The following is a 22,942-nucleotide window of genomic DNA, read 5'->3' as shown; positions in this document are numbered from 1 at the left end:
ACGTTCTACGGTCTGTCATTTCTTTAGAGCAGACCGTTGCGGACGCATTTCTTAACTCAGACTCTGGCAGACCATTTTTGCGTAAAATTATTGATTTCTTAAGTAAGTAGCCGTGTAATAAGTGGGATAATGTGCAGCTAAATGGTCATTGTTGTGAAATAAACCCACTTCAGGACGATGCAAGTCATAGTCCTACTGCCCACAAATGTATTAACATTTCTAACCAACAGTCAAAAAACCTCTAAAGCTCATGTTAAGATGATGATGAACTGGAGAAAAGCAGCACATTCACACATTTTTAAAGCTTCAGTTAACACATTTTTGCTTGAATCATAATTATAGATAACTTGTATTTTAGGATTACTGAAATGTTCTGCTATTATATTTCATAATAGGAAATGCAAGTGACTTATGCCTGATTTAATTTTCCAATCTCAAATACTTCAACACTCGCCTTGCCACAAGAGGTGGAACATTTCCATTTCTGACACATTTTATGAGAAATCACAATGGAAAGAAATCAACAAAGCATTGGAAGGTCATAACGCTTGGTCCCGATAGACTCTTTAAGGGTCAATTTAGGACATCCAGCTAAAGTACACTGAGACACGCTTCAACCACCAATTGGAGAAAAAAAACATGTAATGACGACATTAAAATAATAATTCTGTTCTCTGAGACAAGCATACATTTTGGGTCTCAAGGCAGCTCATCTTGTTTCTGAAAAATAAAATTATATTCCAACTTATTAGACAGGATAGATCCTACACTCCGTGAGCTCACAGATGCCGTCAGCTGAGGTTTTTGTTGAAGCGATTAAAATCACAGTCATCTTTAATGCTGTCTTGTTCATCCCTGAATAATGTCACTTAAACCAGTGTTTCCCAAACTTTTGTTTTCTGGGGACCCACTTTTTAAAAATGACAAACCATTGTGACCTAATTCACAAAAAGGCAGTATATCTATAAATCATGAGAAGAACGTTCCGGACCAGTTTTACTGCCATTTCAGCATCATCTTATATCATCTTGAATAGGTAAACCAGCCATTTCAAAGAAATATACATTGGATAAATCACAAAAAAAACATTTGTTATGCATGTTATTGAAAACATATACACATGTTAAATACTTTTTAAATGAGACCAAATAAATGCATTTAAGTGGCGTTAACAAGCTCTCGATATTTCCTCTCATCAGTAAAACAAACAGAATGTACGTTAGTCTTTTCATATTAGATGCAATGGAATAAGTAAGCTACAATCATCAGAACAATACGAGCATTCAGGCTCCCTCATGTGGCTCAAAGGTTTACTGTAGATATAATAAATAAAAGGCGATGTAAGAAATTCTGCAAATTGATTTGGCGACAAATCTTTGGAAATGATGGACCTAAAGGCTTTAAAGCTGATGGGTCACAGCTGCACTTTCAGCTAAGAGTCCCACTTTCGCTTTAGTCAGTCATCTTAATGATTGAAAACACACACACACACACACACGCGCGCACAATCTAGCAATCCTATAAAGACTGCCCTCTTCCTCCACATATACATTACCACACAAACACACACATTCTCGCTGAGTGAACACACACAAGAATTGGCTGTTAGTGGCATTAGTGTAGGAAGAGTTATGTCTGCTCATTTGGAAGATTAAAAGCCAACACAAATGGATGTCATCCCCCTGGTGACACACACACACACACACACACACACTTTTCTTTCCCAGTAATGGAGATTAGTTGTGTTAATGTGTCAGTGTGTGGCCCAGGTGAATTATAATGCTCTCCAATAGTAAAGTGTGTTATCCTGGGACACAAACGCACTCACTCTTGCGCCCCATACCCAAAACACACACACAGTAAAAGACAGACACCCCTCTATTAGAGCCTTACTGGTCCCAGTGGGCCTCTCTCTGTGGTGGAGAGTCTCTCCTGGCGGCCGTTAAGCAGCAGCAGAGCTTTCATTAGGACGCTGCTTATGTCCTCCAGACAATTAGCTCATTCACTTAGAGCAGCTTTATGTTGCTTCAGCACTGCGTTTTCATTCTCACATGAATCTCCAACATTATGGGTGTTGTCCATCATGTTACTGCTGATGTACAGGAAAGGGCTATTTGTCTTTTCCCTGTTTAGTTTAAGATAAGATATACAATATATACAGAGATTTAATTTACTTTGTCAAGTCACCAACTTGATCATTTGCAGTCCTGACAAATATAAACAACACAATTTTCTATTATTCAGTTTCCCCACATTATCACCACATCATTACACTGAACCAGATTAACGAGGCTATTTAGCTGTTGCTCTATTCTGTACCAGCCCACTGAGAGGTTAATACATCATTCTGTAAAAGTGCTTTTCCAGCAAGAAATATCCTGGTAATTTTAGTCCTGGGACTACTTTTCGAGGAACTAAAAGGTTTCCTTCAGCCCACTGTTGTCTGCCTTTCATTGTCTGTCTCTTCTACCGCTCACCCTCTTAGCTCGCTCACGCCATCGCTCTCTCTCTCTCTCTCTCTCTTTTTTCAGTCCTTTTTTTAAATGAGTCAGGAAGCCAAAAGCAGAGCCTAACTTTACTTTGAATCTTATCAAATAAAGAGAAATGCTCTCCCCTCGTCCTTAAATGGCCTAATATACTCAATACTAGAGAACTTCCTTGTTTTATGAATGAAGAGGTACAGTTGAAGCAGACGACGGTCATCTCTGCAAACCCCCATATCAAAAGCTCCTGGACATTCAGAAAGTACTAACCCCCGACCAGGGCTTTTTTTGGGTGTAAAAAGTCCCAAGAAAGTGTTCCCTGGAACTTAATTTAAACCCTGGTTTTAAGCACAAAGTCAGTCTCAAGTCTCTAACCACTGAAACAAAATCCAACATATGGCACCATTTACATCCCTGTCCATTCCTTTTGAGTCACTGATGAGGTTCATTTTGTGAGTTTGTATATCTGAGTATTTACCACTGCGATGGCTTAAAAGAATATCTTGGTCATGTCTCCGCTCTGGATGAAACTCTCAAACCTGCGTTTTGTATTTTTATTATATGTGTGTTTAACCGCGATTAATCGCAAATTGATTGCATATTTTTTTATCTTCACAATGTACCTTAAAGGGAGATTTGTCAAGTATTTAATATTCTTATCAACATGGGAGTTGGAAACAATCTACATGTGATTATCATAAAGTTGGCATCTCTGTAAAGAGGAGACTCGTGGGTACCAATAGAACCCGTTTTCATTCACACATCTTGAGGTCAGAGGTCAAGGGACCCCTTTGAAAATGGCCATGCCAGTTTTTCCTCGCCAAAGTTTAGAGCGTTATTTAGCCTCCTCCCCGACAAGCTAGTATGACATGGTTGGTACCAATGGATTCCTTGATGCCAGGATCTTCACTGTAGCCCTAAATTGTTAAGTTGTGTCAATGCGTTAAAGAAATTAGTGCCGTTTTATTGGATTTGCGTTAACGCGTTATTATTGTGTTAAATTTGACAGCCCTAATTTTTATTATATAGTATGTCTCCAACTGATTATTATCTTTAGTGTCTCTTTTTTAACTTTTTTAATGAATTCATGTAACATTTTGTCAATAAAATGGCAAATATGACAAAAGCACATCAGACATTATAAAATCTGAAAGCAAAAAATGCTACTTAGTATTTTTACTTCATAAATTGCAATGATCATTCATTGATTAAGTTTCTGTTGATCGACTTGTCCTTTAAGCAATGCCGTAGTTAATAAACTATATGCATGGTAACATGGTAGCCTAGCTTGTTAGCCTGTGATCCAAACATTGAATTCATATGCGTGGTGATATAGTGACTACTTACAGAGGCAAGTTGGCGAGCTACAGTGTCTGGCCAGCTAACTGCTAATATCCTATCTGGTGGTTATCGTGCTGGCACCAGACAGCCACAGTAAGCCTGCCAGTTGCCAAGCGGACAATGTGTGTTGGTGGCATAAACTCCTGTCCCACAGCTGGCTGCAGACCTCGCCACATCTCTCTTGTGGATTAGTTTATATTCTGACAGGGCAGGGTTATATAAAAATGGATGGTGCAACACAGCTAATATGAAAGCTTCCCTTCTTCCTCCATTCCCTCAAAGGTCAGCTCTGTCACCATGGTTTGCAATCTTTAACGTCGCCTCCACAAGCAAATCAAATTAATTGCAGCAATTTCAAGAGCAACATTGTAAAACAGCAGAATTTCCCTGTAACAACAGATCACTTTGTTCTCTTTGGACTATTTACACATTAGACATCAGTGGTTTTTTTTCTGCCCTGCGTCTTGTGTGGATGCACTGCATGTGTCATCCTGGAGTCTCTTTGTTGTCACTGTTTCCTCATCAATATTCACAGTGTTGATAATGAATTACGGCTGCCGGCTGCCGCTGCAGCTTTAATTGTCTCCGATGGAGCTCGGCTCCCCTGCATCCGCCTGTTAATTGCATGTTTTTAGCTCAACTAAAACATGTTATTATGATCAGGCCTCGGGGTGGAACAGCTAAATACACACACACACACACACACACACACACACTCACAGACGCACATGTAGCCTACTGAACATATAGGATGGTTAGACACACAGACACACACACACTGTTATTAACACACTCTTCTATTCTCTTGATGCTGTCGTGTCCTAAAGGCCCGTTTCTCGGATAAATGCTGCTGAATGTGTTTGTGTCGGCTGGTAAACGCGTTTTTCTCTGATTATGACGTGCAAGTTTGTGATATATACATACATTTGCATAAAGCAAGCGCATTTGCCCACTCCCATGTTGATAAGAGTATTAAATACTTGGCAAATCTCCGTTTAAGGTACATTTTGAACTAATAAAAAAAGTGTGTTTCATTTTTGATGAATCTTAATTAACTATGGACAATCATTCGATTAATCGCAATTAAATATATGCTAACGGGTGACAGCTGTTAACGGTTACACAAATTTCAAATTAGAAATGAGTCATGGTATTGGTTGCATTTGAAGGAGGAAGTTTTACATCCAATCACCTTCATGTTCTTAACAAATAAATCAGACGATGGAAATTTCGTGATATATCAGCAGTTGTGGTCTTGACCGATTCCGAGTCGAGACCTTCAAAAAGTGTTCTTGAGACTAGCCTGTAAGCAGGCCAAAGTTTAATTAATTCCAATAAAGTGAATATGAAAAAAAAATGTGAGCAGCCTGAGAGTAATGTTTCTGTCTGAGACTCCAGATGAAATATTGGCCACAGCACAAAGAACAGGAGAACAGACTTATTTGTGTGAGCTAAGACCCAATTTAGTGCATCGATCGTCTTTGTTCCATGAATATGAATCTGTATAATGGGTTCGCTGGGTTGGAAAGTACTGCAAGTAAGTGTGTTTCGTCTTCATAGATAATATTAGGCCATAAAAAAAAATAGTGCAGAGCTGTACGTAATTGGCAAGTTGAGATTTTGGGGTCATGCAGGGACGTATTTGGTAGGCACAGCTCCACCTGACTGTGTGTTGTTGTTCGGTTATTTGTCACCTCTCCGGTCTGTTGTGTGTTTCCTCCTGACACCTGCTGACAGCTGCACAGACCAGATCCATCAGTCTGGACTTGGGTGTGCATGATTGGCATGTCTGATAGCTGGTAGCTTCATTTGTCATGCTGTCAGTCACAGACTTTGGCACAGCAATGTGGGGGGTTACCGTGGATACAGAGTTAATGCTTGACAGCCGCCACTGCAGTGGCTTGTTCACGGTGGTCAGCCAGTTAGGGAGTTTGATGTGGGAACTGGGGTTTGGTCCGGTGGAACTCTGGGCTCTACCATGTCTCGTTTCATCAGCACAAAAAACACACAGAACTTTCTAGTGAGCTGAGACAACATGCGCCGTGTACCTCTTTCCACCTCCCACCGCTACTGAAATTTGATCTCCTTCATGTTGCCGGCTTCAGTTCTGCAGTAAATTGTGCACAGCGGCACGGCCTGTCAGACAGTAGTGGCTCCATTAGTCCATTTATAAGCAAACATAATATCGTCATCGTAATTGGATTTGGTGTCGTGACGCTGTCGGTACAGGTTGCTGATGTCGGCTACTTTTTTAATTTGCTAGAGCGTGTCATAATGACAAATGCTTGTTCAGCTGCCGGTTTACATAAAATCAAACTGATCAAAATCAGCGCTGACCACTACGGGTTCAAGTCTGACCATGGACCTTTGTTGATGTCATCCCAATCTCTCTCTCTCTCTCTCTCTCCTCTCATTTCATGTCATCTCTTTACAGCTGACTCCCAAATAAAACTTTAAAATGTCCAAAATATGAACTAAACGATATTCATCATATACCACAGGCTTATTTTGGAAGCTTTTCTAATCTATTAACTGGAAAAAGTGTGTCAAGACGATTCCTCATTTTTGATAAGCCTTCAGCTTTCCATTAGGGCACATGTCTGGATTTTAAAAATCGAGTCATGTCAAATGTTCAGTGGTAGAAACTGACTTATTGAGCCTATTTGTTATGCCTCCGCGCCGACGACAGCCGTGGCCGGAGGCATGATGTTTTCGGGTTGTCCTTCTCTCTGTCCCGTTCTCGTGAACGCGATATCTCAGGAAAGCCGTGAGGGAAATTCTTCAAATTTGTCACAAACGTCCACTTGGACTCAAGGATGAACTGATCAGAGTTCGGTGGTCAAAGGTCACTGTGACCTCACAAAACCTGTTTTTGGCCATAACTCAAGAATTCATATGCTTACTTACGACAATTTCACATAAATGTCTAATAGAATAAAATGATGAAGTGATGATATTTTGGACAAACATGGATGTAAACTGCAACTTGGTGAAGGCGCAACAACTGTGAGGCGGTAATTCTAGTTTGTTGCTTTGTTCAGTTTTAATGGAACTTTGGATGGAGTTATTTCATATACAAGATGGCATTGACTACATGTACATATGATTTATTTTCTTTCATCCTGCTGCACTGCTGTCAAAGCAATATTTTCCCTGCCTGAGGTCTTTGTCCTGCACATACTCTCTTCTGAAAAGGGCAGATTAGAAACCTGGTTGTACATAACCAGCAAATTCTTCAGAAAATCTCACCTCAGTTACAGAAAATGTGTTTCTTGATTTCATGACGTTTGACAAATCATATTACGTTGTGGGGGCAAGGCGGGTACGGGGGCCTCGCAGAAACACACTTGTGTAGGAGTCTTTGACCAGTATACACTCTCTCCATCAGCAGCCCAGCCTCTGACATCACATCTTTACATGTTTAGCTTGAGCCATTACCTTTTAGCCTACATCTCTTTACCTCCACTCACCCTCTCCTCTCTCCCTCCATCTCTCTAATCACATTACCCTCCCGACCCGTCTGCCTCTCCCTCTCTCTCAGCCATAAAGCCTATTATCTATGCCTGTATCCCATCGGGTAGATTGCTTCAGGCTTTGTGTTCTGCTCCTCAACCATCACTGGGGATAATTTCATCACAGCTCTCTTTATGCCGGTTTGGTTTATTTAATACAAGCAGGCTGTTTGTGTACAGTATATGTGTCAGGCATTAGCTTATTTCCCCCTTGGGTTATTTTTTGCAGGGTGGCTTTGGGGTGAACAGCAGCTGCAACACACACACACACTAAAGCACACAGTATAATGCAATAAACTGTCAGACGAGGGTTTCAGACGAGCATTATTTCACATTACAGAGCTCTGCGTGGGCGGATGGATGATACGAGCATAGTACTTAAACACACCTCTCGTTTTCTCTCCCCCATCTCCAGTTCTATTTTCTTTTTGTGTGTGTGTTTCATGGCCAGACAGGAGAGTCGAACTGAGGAGGTGAGGCAAGAGGGAGAGAGGGGGGAGACGGGTAATGAGAGAAAGGTTAAGAGGTTGGTGAGAGGGATGAAGAAGAGGGTCTAAAGTGCCTGTTGAAGTAACTTGTTTTTCCCCTCTCACTTGATGAACGGCATCATTTTGAATTTTTTTAAATATAATTTCTCCCACACATACAGCACCTTGTGCCTTCATCGTTCTGGATTCCAGTCCTAAAGATCCCATCAAAACATGTTTTAAGTAGGGCTGTAAATCAAAATCAAATAATGAATCGCAAATTAAAGTGGGCATGTCTGTTAAGGAGAGACTGTGAGACTGTTTTCAACCACATATCTCGAGGTCAGAGGTCAAGGGACCCCTTTGATAATGGCCATGACAGTTTTTCCACGCAAAATGTAGCGTAAGTTTGGAGCGTTATTTAGCCTTCTTCTTGACAAGCTAGTATGACATGGTTGGTATCAATGGATTCATTAGGTTTTTCTAGTTTCATATGATGCCGGTATCTTCACTCTAGTTTTAAAACTGCTACAACCTCAAAATTGCATGTTGTGATAATTCGTTAAAGAAATTAGTGGAGTTAAGAAGGAATTGAGTTATTGCGTTATTATGGCGTTAACTTTGACAGCTCTAGTTTTAAGACATATAGAAATACATTGTTTAGAATAATAATTTGTGCCTGTTGTGGTTTTATCAATAGACTGTATATAAGAAATGGATGTAGTCACTGTGACGTCACCCATTGGTTTGTGGATTGCTGTTTTGAAGCCTCTAAATCGGCATTTTGGCCGTAGGCATCTTGTTTTTTGCAACCAGAAGTGACACGAGAGGGTGGAGCTAAGTACAACGGAACACTGAACAAGACATGTTTAGGTGACCAAAATGTTATAATTAACTTCCATGAACTGAAAACACACTGTGAAAGGGTTAAAGCACACTGACAACTCCCAGATTGGACAACGCCGTGGTAGCAACCTGTCAATCACAAGGTAGCCACGCCCTAAAGCATCCCCTGCTTTATGGTCTATTTGACTCTAAATGGGACCATAATTTACTAAATGAACATCATGCGGTATTGAAGAAGACTTGAAACTAGCGATTGAGACCATAAACTCATGTTTACAATGTTTACTGAGGTAATAAATCAAGTGAGAAGTAGGCTCATTTTCTCATAGACTTCTATACAATCAGACTTCTTTTTGCGACCAGAGGAGTCGCCCCCTGCTGGCTGTTAGAAAGAATGCAAATGAAGGCACTTTGCATTGGCTTCACTTCTCAGATGAAGCTACCTCATAAAACAAATCTTAAAATGACATGTCCCTTCTTCACAGTCTGAGTAGTTTCTCGACATGGCTGGTAAACTGACCTTTATGTGTAAAAGCAGTAGGGTGGAACATGAAGTAGGTCTGATGAGTCGTGACAGTCAAGTCAATAGTCATAATGTGTTTCCCCCTGCCTTCTGTTAGTATCTCTGTCCTGCTGAAAGGTTCGGTTCAACTGTGAAGTTTTGTCGTTGTTTTCAGTGTAATCAGACGTGGCATTTTTAATAGTGGATGAACAGGTGGACAGAGGGAAACTCTCTGCTCTACTACAAAAGGCTATAAGACCTGTAGTGTAAACGCAGCCTACAGGAGGGGATTATAAAAGGTCGACTCCTCTCCTGTGATGCTCAAGTCATTTCCCGTCCCTCTAGGTCTGGACAACATCTGTTCGTAGGACTAATAGAATCACTAGGTCCAATCTGACTGACAGGGACACACACACACACACACACACGCACACACACACACACACACACACACACACACACACACACACACAGCAGCTAATTGGCTCCGTTCTCTTCTAGGGAGGGCCAAATGAAAACTAGCTACATTTTGATTGATGTTATCATAGCACACACACGCACACTTCTCTCTGCAGACCTCTGCCATACAGCCACTCACCCACTCATGTGCTCGGACTGAACTCCATTATGTCCATTAGCTTATCTGCACAGAGAGATATGAGGAGAGATAGAGGGAGACTGACACAGCCGTCCCACGCTGGAACGCAGAGTGTGTGTGTGACGGACAGAAAGTGTGATGGAGAGATAAAAGCAGGTTGGAAACAGAGCCAAAAGGTGCATCTGTCTCTCTGCAGAGTGCTCAGTGAGCACAGGAAGGTCCTCGAATTAATCAGAGAGCAGCGTAGTTTTAAAAACCGCCAGCGCAACATAAACCGAAGACAAGAGGAGGAATGGTTATAAAAGAGTGAGGCGTGACTTCCTCTTGGTATCCAGTTGCTGTTGTTCTTTTTCATGTGCTGTTGGGAAGCTGCTGCGTTCACAAACTAACAGCCGATTAGGGAAGTCATTTGTATATTCAGTAAGATTGCACTTGAATGCATCATTTCTGTTTATTTGACAATTTAATCTTTTATTTATTTTATATTTTTCAAATAATTATTTCAATCAGTGTCTCTGCTCAGTCTGAAGTAGTAGTACTGCTGCACTGTTCACACTGATGGATGCTGATGAAGGTGTTAATGATGTTTTTCAAAGTAAAACCAGCTGTTGACCTACTTCAGGAGTCTGGCAACACACCGTTTCAACATCCATGTACCTCAGCCACACACACACACTGATTGGTGCTATTGGCCAGGTGGTGCTCACCAGGAGGTCTGTAATGTCGGTGGTCTGTTTTCTCAAACTGTTTCAAGGAGCTGTCAGGTTACAGGTACATGGGTTCTGTGTTTCACCGTTTCAGACTTACCAAAATTCCAGATAATAGCAGCAACAGGATAGAGCTTTCTTTGACAAAAAGCAGACCTTGTTCACACATTCAGATTCAAAAGTGGCAGGCTGCTGCTTCTCACAAGCATTGTCTGTTAATAAATAAAGCAGCAGAGTTGTCATGGATGATTATGATGACACTCCTCTGCCCCCTGGTGGTTGCTTGCAGAAAGTGCAGCTCAAATGCACAAATGAAACTCAACCTGTTCATACATGGATGGACACATCGTCTCATAGAATCTATGTTCTAATTCAAAGTGAAGAAGATCAACAGGGTCTTCTTAACACTTTTATCACTGACTCTGAGGTTTCCTGGCTTCTTATAATTTAGTATGTGAGTTCCAGATGTGGAGATGAGACTTGTACTTTGCTGGCTACCAGTGATGAGAGGATCTGTAAAGATTGTGAGCTTAATGAAATTAATTTTGACTTTGACGACTATCCTTTATTTGATATGCAAAAAACAGGGTATGTGTAATTCTTGTAGATTTTAAGCACATTAACAGACGTTGAACGCTTCACTGATGGAAAAACATGAGATCTCATGGTGAAACTGCCTTGTGAAGTGATGTCACAGTGACACCTGTTGGTCAAACAGCTGCACTGACCTCTTTGAAATACACATGCACAGTTTGATGTCAAACTGTCTGATTGTTGATGACGTTCTTCACCAATTGGCTGCAAAGTGATCAACTAAATAATTAAAACACCTCTTTCTTTCTTTCTCTCTTTCAGAAGGAGCTGAGCCTTCCCAGAAGAGGCAGTTTGTAAGTACCCATCTTCTCCTCTGTCTTCTGCCCAATCAGAGCCTGTCCTGGCTGCGTTGTTTTTCCAGAGGTGTCCTCTGGAAAGCTTTTGAGCGTGCGATGCAATGAACCAAACACAGATACATAAGGTGGTATAAGGTGTGGTATTTTGAATAACGGTGGAGGAGAAGCTGCTGTTCCACCTTAAAACATTTCATGTTTTCTGGCGGAGACTTTGAGTTTCTGTCCAGTGGGCAGATTTTAGCAAGTGTTGAATTCTAGTGCGTGTGTGTGTGTGTGTGTGTGTGTGTGTGTGTGTGTGTGTGTGTGTGTGTGTGTGTGTGTGTTTGTCGACTGTTGTTAGCCTAAAAAGTCACTTACCAGTCCTTTAAATATCACTGGAAACCACGTTCCACCTTTGTCTTTGTCTCAGCTGTTAATCCTACCGGAGAGAGCTTCCAGTAAAGGGTTATAGGACAAAGTTGAAAAGCCACTGAGTCCAGGTCTGTGTGTGTTTGTGTGTGTGTGTGTGTGTGTACCAGAACAGCTGAGCATCCCACTGTGTATAGATGCAGACCCTATTTATATCAGAGTGTGGGTGCGCCAGGCAGCTGATTTATCGTCCCGCTCGAAAAGTTGTACATGTTTGGAAACAAAAGTCAGACTGACAGTCCTGCTCCCGAAGAACTGGTGGAATATAAGATCTGTCATTATGGTGTAATCCTCGTAACTCACTCTGGAGATCCCCTGTTTCCCCGAGCTACCTTAAAAACAGCACAACAACAGGGGTCGGATAAGGTGCAGGTCGGTTCAGTCGACACTATTCAGTGGAGAAACAAGCCGCAGGTCCTCTACAGTACACAGTCGTATTTTCTAGCTGTATACTACCGTATATTATAGTTTACAAGTACTACTAGTATTTGTGTTCAAGCTTAAAGGTGCTCTATACAATATCCAGAGCATTAATATAGCAGTATATTTTGACTTACTGACACTGCTTCCGTATGATTAAGACCACTTGTATGTTTTGTAGTATCTGTTTTCATTTTAATTGGGCGTAGTGTATTTGTGCAGACTAAAATACTTATGAGATGTATTTCTCTCCATCAGCTAAAATGTATGACATCATAAACAAATGACCACTAACAGTCCATTTGTCCATTTGTACACGGTGCTTTGCACTTGGTGTCACTGAGCTTGGTACTTATGAGACGACTGAACACATCTTGTTTGAAGCATTGAGTGTTTGATGTAAAGTTTATCAGCCTATTTTATCTGTAGTTTGAGATTAATCCTATACTTATTATCACTGTTAATGTGTACTTTATTTATTATTATTTAAATGTTTTTATCATATTTTCTTTTCTTTTTTTCTTCTTTTTTTAAAATTAACTTTGTCTTTTGTTCTTTATCCTTTTACATTGGCAATGGGTGAGGGTTGGGTGGGAGTGGGAGTGGCGTTTGGGGGAAAAATACCAAAGTATGGAGGGACAATCACATCTGCTTTTATTTTTTTCTGTACACCTGATGTTACTCCCAATGAATTATTATGGGAAACATTTTTTTATATACTGTATATATATATATATACATATATAGCAAGAAACAACTATTTGCAATGTAAAGTTAGCTTCTCCGTGCTTTGTTGACATAGCCAGCCGGCCGTGTGTGCCTTTTAGTTCATGTTCGTGAATGTGTGTGTGCCCCACTGGCTAGCTCACTGCCGCTGCTCTGCACTGCTCTTATCCGGTGGTCACAGCTGATAACACCGTCCAGACTGATGGCGATGTTGCGGAAGCGTAGCACCCACCCTCCGGTTCCATTGTTATCACTGTCTGTTAGCGCTGTAGCCATTGTTTTCACCGTTAGCACCGTCAGCTGCGAGACGCCGGCTAGGCCGTTGCCATGTTGAGATCCATGTGGAGGCAATAGAAGTGCTCCTAATCTCTCGCTTAGCATCTTTAATAGAAGAGAAGAAAAGAAGAAGAAGAAACCTTTATTTGTCATAGTACATGCAGGTACATACTTGAAATTTGACTTCTGCATTTAACCCGGGGAGCAACTTGGGGTTTAGTGTCTCGCTCAAGGACACTTCGAGATGCAGTCTGTAGGAGCTGGGGATCGAACCACCAACCTTTGGGCTACAGCCGCCCCAAGACTGAGGGTGGAAACATTTACATACACACTAAAATCCTGACTTTGATCATATTCAGGATATGCTTTTTACATTGAATATAGAGAAACATGGATGGACATATTTAGGTTTCAGGTCATGTACGGTGGCGCAGGCATGTCTTTGACTCCTCCAGATAAGGGCTCTGAAACCAGGTTATGATTTTTACATGCCAGCACATGACCAGACCACTCTACATACCCAGTTATTACCAGGTGTGCATGTAAAAGTACTCACCGTATGACTGACAGGAACTTGAATCAGCTTAGCCTGTTATTGTTGCAGCAGCGCTTGCACAATCATCCCAAGCAGTGTGCAACACCTGGAACTTCTGAGAAAAACACTTGCACAGTGTCTAGGATTAGGAAATAGAAATCGAATGAACAGATTGTTTGAGGCACATGATGCAAAATAATGAATACAAATGTACTATGAAGGTTTCCTGCCATAAAAATCTGCAGTTTTGGTATTAGTCATCCAAAGATTTCCTCTGGTAGCCTGTAGAGGAAATCCTGTTTTCCCAATTCCCTTTAGGATCCTAACTCGCTGAACCATAATAAGATAATAATAATAAAATCTATGACAGTATAAATGTGTGCCTGTAGCTGTAGTCCAAATAAAAACAGCTTTTATCTCTCCCACATCCCCTGGTAGCTCTTTGAAGATACAGAGCTGCTCTATCAGATTGTTAATATCAGAGCGGAGCCACAGGGGTCGGATGGTGTGTTTCTGTGTGTTCATTGACTGGTAGTGTGTGTGTGTGATCTTCAGGCTCTGCAGTGAGCTCGAAGGCGGTGTGTCGGCTGCTGTGAAGCCTCTGTGAGTCCGAGTCGACTCGGTGGAAGTGACAGTTGGGCCGGCGGCGGCGTCCTGCTGTCTGCTGAACTCTTTTTAATGGATACAGATCAAGAACTGAAGGCACTGAAGCAAAGTCTGTCTTCTGTCTCCGATTGTCAAATCAAAGACAGACCGTCCTCTCTAGTTTACTCTCTCGCTGTTTTTACCACTGAGATGCTCCATGTTAGTATATTTTTGGTTTCCGTTGTCCTCTTTAATCTGTCTCTGGTTCACATAAATCAGATCATATTTGTATACAGTAGCTGCATCACAAGAAGTATTATTCTAATATATTCTAATGGTCAGATACTGTAATAACAACACTACCAAAAACTACCCTACAGTGTATAACCATATATTTGACTATATTTGATCCAACTTGTGATTCTTAGATTGTAGTTTTAAAGCTAGACTGAAGATATTGGCATGATTTGAAACTAGAAATAGGAATCCAATGGTACTAACCGTGTCATACTAGCTTATCAGGAAGGAGGCTAAATAACACTCCAAACTTGTGCTAAATTTTGGCAAGGAAAAACTGGCATTGCCATTTTCAAAGGGGTCCCTTGACCCCTGACCTCGAGATATGTGTATGAAAATGGGTTCTATGGATACCCACGAGTCTCCCCTTTACAGACATGCCCACTTTATGATAATCACATGCAGTTTTGGGCAAGTCATAGTCAAGTCAGCACACTGACACACTGACAGCTGTTGTTGCCTGTTGGGCTGCAGTTTGCCATGTTATGATTTGAGCATATTTTTTATGCTAAATGCAGTACCTGTGAGGGTTTCTGGATAATATTTATCATTGTTTTGTGTTTTTAATTGATTTCCAATAATAAATATTTACATACATTTGCATAAATCCAGCATATTTGCCCACTCCCATGTTGATAAGAGTATTAAAAACTTGACAAATCTCCCTTTAAGGTACATTTTGAACAGACAAATGTGAATGTGCGATTAATCGCGATTAAATATTTGAATCAATTGACAGCCCTAATATTAACATATAAGCAGCATTTTAAGTTATAGCTTGTTGAGGTGGAGCAATTTTGTTTTTCAACTAATAATAAATAAATAATATTTTTGTGTAGTTTTAGTTTACGATGTAACAATGCATTGTAAATTAAAAGGTCATTGTATGTTTTTAAACTTTTGATCTGAAAAGTTTCTAGTACCAATAACTGTCAAGAAAATGTTGTGAAATAAAAAGTACTTTATTTTCTTTTGAACTGTACTAGAAGTGAAAATTAAAACATATACTCAAGTAAAGTATAAGTATGCCTCAACATTGCATTTTAGTACAGTACTTGAGTAAATGTTTTTTGTTCCACCACTGAATATGTGTGACAAAATAATGGCAACTTAAGGTCCACTTACTATCCTTTTGGGAGCTTTCAGTTGTATCTCATGATCTTCATCAGCAAATGAAAAAGCTAGTAAGTGGACCTTGATTTGACTATATTCTGTACTGATACTTTTGGTCAATAATTAACTTTCTTCCTCATATTCAATAGTATTATATTCATAATATCACCAGTTTACTTCAAATTGAGTAAGATATTAGCTGTTTACTTTACATTGTGCAATATATTGATTGACAGTAGTTACATACTGTAATTGTCCATATAAGGTAATAAGTTGACAACTGTTGTCACCTGCTGAACAAAAATTCCTCTCACAATTAAGACATTACTTAGATTAGATTTTAGATAAAAAAAATTAGATTTAAAACATCTGGACTTTTGCTATTTATAAATTATTTAATCTTGATCCAAAAACTATAAATTTGTTCTGCACTAAATGAGAGTTTAGGACGACTTTATATAGAGACACAGAAGATGCTTGTTCGCGGTTTCCTAATTCAATTTATCATCTTAAACTCAACTGAATAAATCAATTAGATCAACCTCTGAATCCCAAGCAGCTTTGTGGCGTTTTTCTTTTGCTGTTGTGACATTTTACTCACCGCGGCCGCGCTTTTCACTTCAATATATACTGTAAGTCCTGCACCTCTGTGGAAACAGCACAATCATGGCAAGTAGGGAGAACTCAAACATGTCCTTTGTGCAGTATAATAGTTATAATGCCACAAATCGTGCCCACAAGTGTTGGGGGAAAAAGGATTTGATGAAATATCACAATTTTAAGCTTAGATTTGGTTACATTTCATTCATGGACCGCTGGAAATTTGAAAATCTGACGATTATTTCTGTTTTTACAGATTCTGACTATGATAAATGGTGTAATTTTGGCCATTTTTGGCTATGATATGGCTATCAATATGAGCAAGAACAGAGTTGTGCTGGCATGGGGGGGCATGGAGGAACCTGCAGGAGAAATCTGTTGGAAAATCACTGCTTCAAGGTTTCATTTTGAACTGGTAACAGATTCTCATGGCACACACACACACACACACACACACACACACACACAGGTCCAGATTGGTGTGTAATGACATTCTCGTGTCCTGCGGCTGCTCTTGCGTCAGTAATCACTCCACATTAACTGTGTGTGTATGTGTGTGTGTGTGTGTAACCCTACCCTAGTCAGAGCCGTCTGTGATCCAGTCCATTGTTTATGAATTAGCAATCTGGCTTGTGAGCTGCATTTAGCCCATTAGGGTCAGTGGTGTCCCCGGGCTTCTCAGAAACCAGAGCAGAGACAGAGAGAGGACAGCTGCTCTGATAATATCACAACAACGTCCCCTGAGTCAATGTGTCAGAGAGAGGAAGAGAAGCTTCCCTACAAGGTTTTAATGTGTGAGCAACGCTGGAACTTTTCAGCTTCTGCAAATTTTCAAAGACAAATACCTGAACTGGAAGAGGAGTAAAGAAGTAGACGTTTCTCTGAAAGAAGTTCTTCACCTTTAGTTTCAATGCATCAACAAGTTTTAGCATTTCCTGCTGCCAGATGACTCTGTTCAGCACAGTTTAGTACAGGTTTATATCTATAAACAGATTCTGCATTTAATGTAAAGAATCTGTAGGCAACGGGACAAGATTTCAGCATCGGAAGAGTTCTGTTTTTTTTCTCGTTTGTAGTCTGAGTAGTATTGACCAATCACGTTTTAGCAGGCTTTGGTTGAATGCAGGTAAACAGTCCAAGTGGAGAGCAAAAGAGGCGGAACGCATTGGCCAAAATGTAATCCGGAAACCCAGTGGCTATCGTCTGACGATGATTTAGCTTTTTATTGGTTTAGAATTAGCTTGTAAATCGGCTATTTGTGAAACAATCAGATCGTACACGTCGTCTCTCAATTCCAACTCCAGCCTCCCATCTCAAGTTGCTAATTGGACTGTAAACGATGAGCAGCAGAACGGAAGAGGAAGTCCTAGCCAGGATATCTGCTGGCTACGCCGAAACCCCAGATATGTAACCCCTTACCCCTGGAGGCTTATCCGTCATTAGACCGATAACCGATGGGTTCCAAGATTACAGTGCAGGCTTCTCAGCACAGAATAGGATTTCATTAACTAGTAGCATATTCATTTAAAGCCTTTTTTTAAAGTTTGAAAAAACTTGATAGTCCTGAATAAAGCTTATTTTTATAGTAAAAGAAGTTTTACAAAATCAGTTAAAAAGTTGGTTAAATTTGAAAAAATCAATGAAATGATGTAAAAAAAAATGATGTTTGATCAAGTCGTTAAAATTAAGATAATGTTAAAAGTAATTAAAAATAAAGTATTTTTAAAAGGTCATTTCAAAAGTCCAAAGTAAAACAGAACTTTTGTTCTGCTTTATTTTAGAAACGTTATTTTAAAAATGTACGTCTTAAAAGTCCAATGAAAAAGCCCTTACAGTAAAAGATACATTTGTTTTTAAAGTCATTAAAAATCTAAATAAATAAAGATTTTTTTTATAAAGATTTTCTATGAATAAATGAAAAATTATTTTAAATGTATATAAATAAACTTAGCATATAAAGTCATTAAAAGGCCAATAAATGAAAGTTTTAAAAGAAGTTATTAGAAAATAAACTTGTTTTAAAAGGCATTCAAAACTAAAACTAAATCCTAAAAAGTAATTTATAAAGTCATGAAAAAATTAACAATAAACACTGAAGCAAGACCTACAGTACATAGGTGGAATTATTTTATTTTTTTTAGTTATCCTATAAACAAGCCATATACGTAACTGTTTGTGCACCATTCCTGCTTCTACATGAGTGAGAACCTGAAGTTTGTTTTTTGTCTACAGTTGACAATACTTCTTTCTTTAGACAATACAAACTAAATAATGAGTATGAAGCAGTGAAGACATCTCAGTCTTCCCTCCTGTCTTCATATCCCCGCCTCCCTCTCTCTCACCCTCCCTCCCCCGTGTCGCCGTCCCTCTCACTGCTGTCTGTTGAGGACTCAGTCAGTCCTCTCGTCTCACATCGGACAGGCTGGTCACAGCGATCAGACAAGCTGAGACTTCCAGGAACTGATAGGGATTAACTGGGCAGGCTGTACCCAGGGAAGGCACTCTGCTCCTGGGGACATGCTGCTGGCAGTGTCCCTCTTGAGCATTTTTTCTGGTGGATCGGTAGCAGGAGCTGAGGGTCCGCTACCAGTCTGAACTTGAAGGATCACTTTCCTGTTTATTATGATGGAGCTAATCAGAAGATAGTATTCTCTCTGACTTTTTTGGATTATTTTTTATGCAAGAAGAGGAAAGAAGGGTGTTCAATTTACTGATTTTGGATTATCAGAGGAAGAAAAAATGAGTTGCTGTGTGAAATACACAGAGTATTGAGCTCAGAAAATTGTGTGCGTGGTCTGCACGTCGCTCCCCAGACTGTGTGTTTAGTTTGTGACTCAGCAAGCCCGTGCTTGCTGGTGAAGGAACACTCTACCCCAGATACCTCACATAACTGTGTGTGTCTCTGTGTGGAGATAAGACCAGGTGTTGACGTATTGTAACACACACACACACACACTGAGGTCATTCCTTTATATATAAAAGTCAGTGGTTTGACTCGTGGGGGACTGACTGTGGGACCATTTTTGGTCCAGTGTGGAGCCTGCGGATGGGACACTACAGTATGAGTTTGACGAGCAAATGAGCTGATGCAGTCCGGTGGATTATTAAAGATTACAGTTGAGCCTTTTGTCCCGGGACACAAGATGAAGAGGAGGAAGGAGAGAACAGGAGCCCCACGCCTCCACCTCCAGTAAGAGTGTGTCTGTGTGTGTGTTGAGAGAGAACGCAGGTCAGAGTCATATCAAGGGAACCAGTTATGTTTCTTACTTAATTCTCTTTTACCTTTTCATTTGTAGCTACAGTACAGTGTGTTTACATCCAATTATTTATGCATATTGAAAAGAAACATTCTGGGAAAAAATCCACAATATCTTTAAACAAGACTGAAACTCTACATCCATGCCATCGGCTCTCTGAGTACTTTGAGCTAAATGCTAACATCAGCATGCTGACATGTTTACAAGGACATTGGTAACATGCTGATGTTTAGCAGGTATAATGTTCATCTTAATTTAGACTGTGAGCCTGCTAACCTTTGCTAATTACAGCACTAAACACAAAGTACAGCTGAGGCTGATATTTGGTCATAAAATATTGGAGAAATTGAAATTTTGACCTGATGGTGGTTCTAGAGAAAATAAAAACAATTCCTTCTGTGGGAGACATTAAAGCAGCAGTGGGTAGAATTGGAGCAAATATAATTAAAAAAAAAGTTATTTTTATAAAACAGTCACTATATCCTACAGTAGTGCATGAGACAGGTAATCTGAAAAAAACTCATGTGCCTCTGTGTCCTCCGGTGCTCCTTATGCCATCTGCAAAATTTCAAAGACTGGAGGAAAACAACCAATCAGAGCTGAGCTGGAGCCTTGCCATCTCTGAGCAGCTGTCAATCACTTTACAAACACTGATCAAACGGTCAAACTAGGCAGCACTCATCAAATATGAATCAATATTGTGTTACTGTAATGCCTATTTCTCGCCTCAAATGTTTTCAGAAACATCTTGTAGTGTGCTGTTTAGCTATAAAATGAGAAAGTTTGTGACCCGGCTGGTGGGCGGGGCTTGGTATTTCCTGAACTGATCTCAACAATGCTGCTGGATCACAAACTTTCCTCATTTTACAGTAACATAATATTGATTCATATTTGATCAGCGCTGCCTAGTTTGACCGTTTGATCAGAGTTCACGAGTGATTGATAGCTGCCTCCGTTTAATGAACAGCCAATAGGAACGCTCTCTCTCTGAAATGACCTGTGATTGGCCAAAGTCTCCCGTCAGGGGCTAGATTTTTTAAATCCTGAAAACAGAGCCATGAGGAGTTGCAGAAGTCTAGTTTTCTCTCAGATCACTTGAATTACAATATGCTGAAAGGTTATTATGTACTTTTTGCCCAGTGATGCCAAAAACATTCTGCCTACTGCGGGTTTAACTAATGTAACTAATTAAAGCTAGGGTCGGTAATGTTGTGAAACTAGCAAGAGTACGCTAGATGTTTAAAATGATTCAACCGAAAAAACAGAGCCCAGTGTTGCTAACTCTTTTCCAATGAAAGTAGCAAGCAGCACTAGCTCTAAAAGTCGCTAAATCTAGTGAGAAAATTTCCAAGTCGGCAACATTGAGAGTCCGTCCCTTCAGACCTCCCTCCAAAACGTAAACAACGAACATGGCTATTGTTAGTACTCACAGCTGTCAAGTTACAGATACCATATTGTTTTTCTTTTTTTGTCAGAGCATTTGATTTATTGATTGCTGTCGCAGTGTAATGAGAATTTCAACAAATGTAACAAACATGTTTTTGAAGAAGATTACCAACCCTAGCTTTAAATAACATAAGTAAGTAAAAAATCAACTATGAAATGCCTATAATCGACTTGTTTTAAAGGTGCTGCCACCCCTTAATGTTTAAATCTTCCTCAGAATATTGACAAAGCTGATTGAAATACACTGATTTGACTTTTCTTTCAATGACTTTTTGGACATTTTTCTCAGAAATTAGGAAACATTTGGATGTAAACATACTGTTTGTCTGCATTCTCTTCTGTCAGGATGTCAATGTTTTTGTTATTAACTGTGAAGTTAAATGTCTACAAAGTATAAAACCTGATGAATATAACAAAAGTAAACTTCACAGATTTGTGTGGAAAGAGTGAGAGAAAGATGAAGCCAGCCCCAAAATAAAAGCTTGACAGGCCTATATTGTTTCTGTAGCTACGTCACCATCACTAGATACAGTATATGGGTGTGAACAGAGGGGCAAGTTTGGCTTACATAACATGCATACATTCATAATACAGTACATGCATAGTGTACATACATACTGAGTCGGTGGGACGGAAAACCATGAGGAGACAGAAACATGAGAAGGTATCAGAGTGAGATCCCAGCAGGGAAGGAAGTCAGTCATCAGCTCAACAGGCTCCAGTTACCACGGTGGCTCTCTCTTCAGACACATGTGTACACATGTTAGTATTCACCCTAGCTTTGAGGGTAATTATAATTCTAACCAAATTACAAAATACTAAAATCAAAGTATATTGTATAGTATATAGTTAAATGAACTAATTCTCTAGAGAAGGTGCATTGCACAATACATTTAGTCCTGTAACTTCAGCTCCATTCAGAGTACATATAATTTCCTGTCCCTTGCCAGGTATTAATTATAGCCCAGAAAACCTTTTTAGTTGGTCCGCCAATAATTAAATCACTATGGTCACTTAAGGTCACTTCCAAACATTAACGTTATATTTTAAAGTGGATCTCAGAGTATTTACTAGGACTGTCAAAGTTAACGCGATAATAAAGCATTTACGCAAATTAAATTAACGACACCAATTTCTTTAACGAATTAACGCAACTTGTGATTTTTGTCGCAGGCTCAGTTTTAATGCTAAACTAAATCCTAAGGAATCCATTGGCACTAATCGCGTCATACTAGCTTGTCGCAAAGGAGGGTAAATAACGCTCCAAACCTACGCTAAATTTTGGCGAGGAAAAACTGGCAATGCCATTTTCAAAGGGGTCTCCCCTTTACAGACATGCCCACTTTATGATAATCACATGCAGTTTTGGGGCAACTCATAGTCAAGTCAGCACACTGACACACTGACAGCTGTTGTTGCCTGTTGGGCTGCAGTTTGCCATGTTATGATTTGAGCATATTTTTATGATAGATGCAGTACCTGTGAGGGTTTCTGGATTATATTTGTTATTGTTTTGTGTTGTTAATTGATTTCCAATAATAAATATATACATATATTTGCATACTCCCATGTTGATAAGAGTATTACATATTTGACAGATCTCCCTTTAAGGTACATTTTGAACAGATAACTAATGTGTGATTAATTTGCGATTAATTGCGATTAAATATTTAAATCAGTTGATTGTTTTAATTAATTTGAAGGATAAGAACCAACCGACCTCTGCCAAAGCCATTTCATAAGTGAAAAACAAAGCGTGTTTCCACCCCGTGATGCGGTTCAACTCCAAAATGTAATGAGTTCTTCCATAGCCCATGCTACACCCTTCCACCAAGTTTCATAAAAATTGGGCGAGTAGTTTTTCTGTAATCCTGCTGACAAACAGGCAAACAAACAAACCAAACCGGAAACATAACCTCCTTATTGGAGGTAA

At 39.8% G+C, this 22,942-nt stretch overlaps 1 protein-coding gene across 6 annotated transcripts in view; it reads left to right on the top strand.

The window, feature by feature from the left end:
• mast2 (microtubule associated serine/threonine kinase 2) overlaps nucleotides 1-22,942 on the top strand; it is a 214,370-nt gene that overhangs the window by 117,445 nt on the left and 73,983 nt on the right. For 4 of the 6 annotated variants that reach the window (XM_074636372.1, XM_074636373.1, XM_074636371.1 and 1 more), the window contains exon 4: nucleotides 11,312-11,343. In XM_074636372.1, coding sequence (XP_074492473.1) covers nucleotides 11,312-11,343 — 32 coding nt within the window. Of the gene's footprint in view, nucleotides 1-11,311; nucleotides 11,344-18,439; nucleotides 19,497-22,942 lie in introns of those variants that run through there. The other 2 variants (XM_074636375.1, XM_074636376.1) reach the window with 2 other exon arrangements.

This window comes from Sebastes fasciatus, chromosome 5 (genome assembly GCF_043250625.1).
Source record: "Sebastes fasciatus isolate fSebFas1 chromosome 5, fSebFas1.pri, whole genome shotgun sequence".
Taxonomy (NCBI): Eukaryota; Metazoa; Chordata; class Actinopteri; order Perciformes; family Sebastidae; genus Sebastes; species Sebastes fasciatus.
Note: the sequence above shows the minus strand (reverse complement) of the source record. Positions and strands in the feature narration are given on the sequence as shown.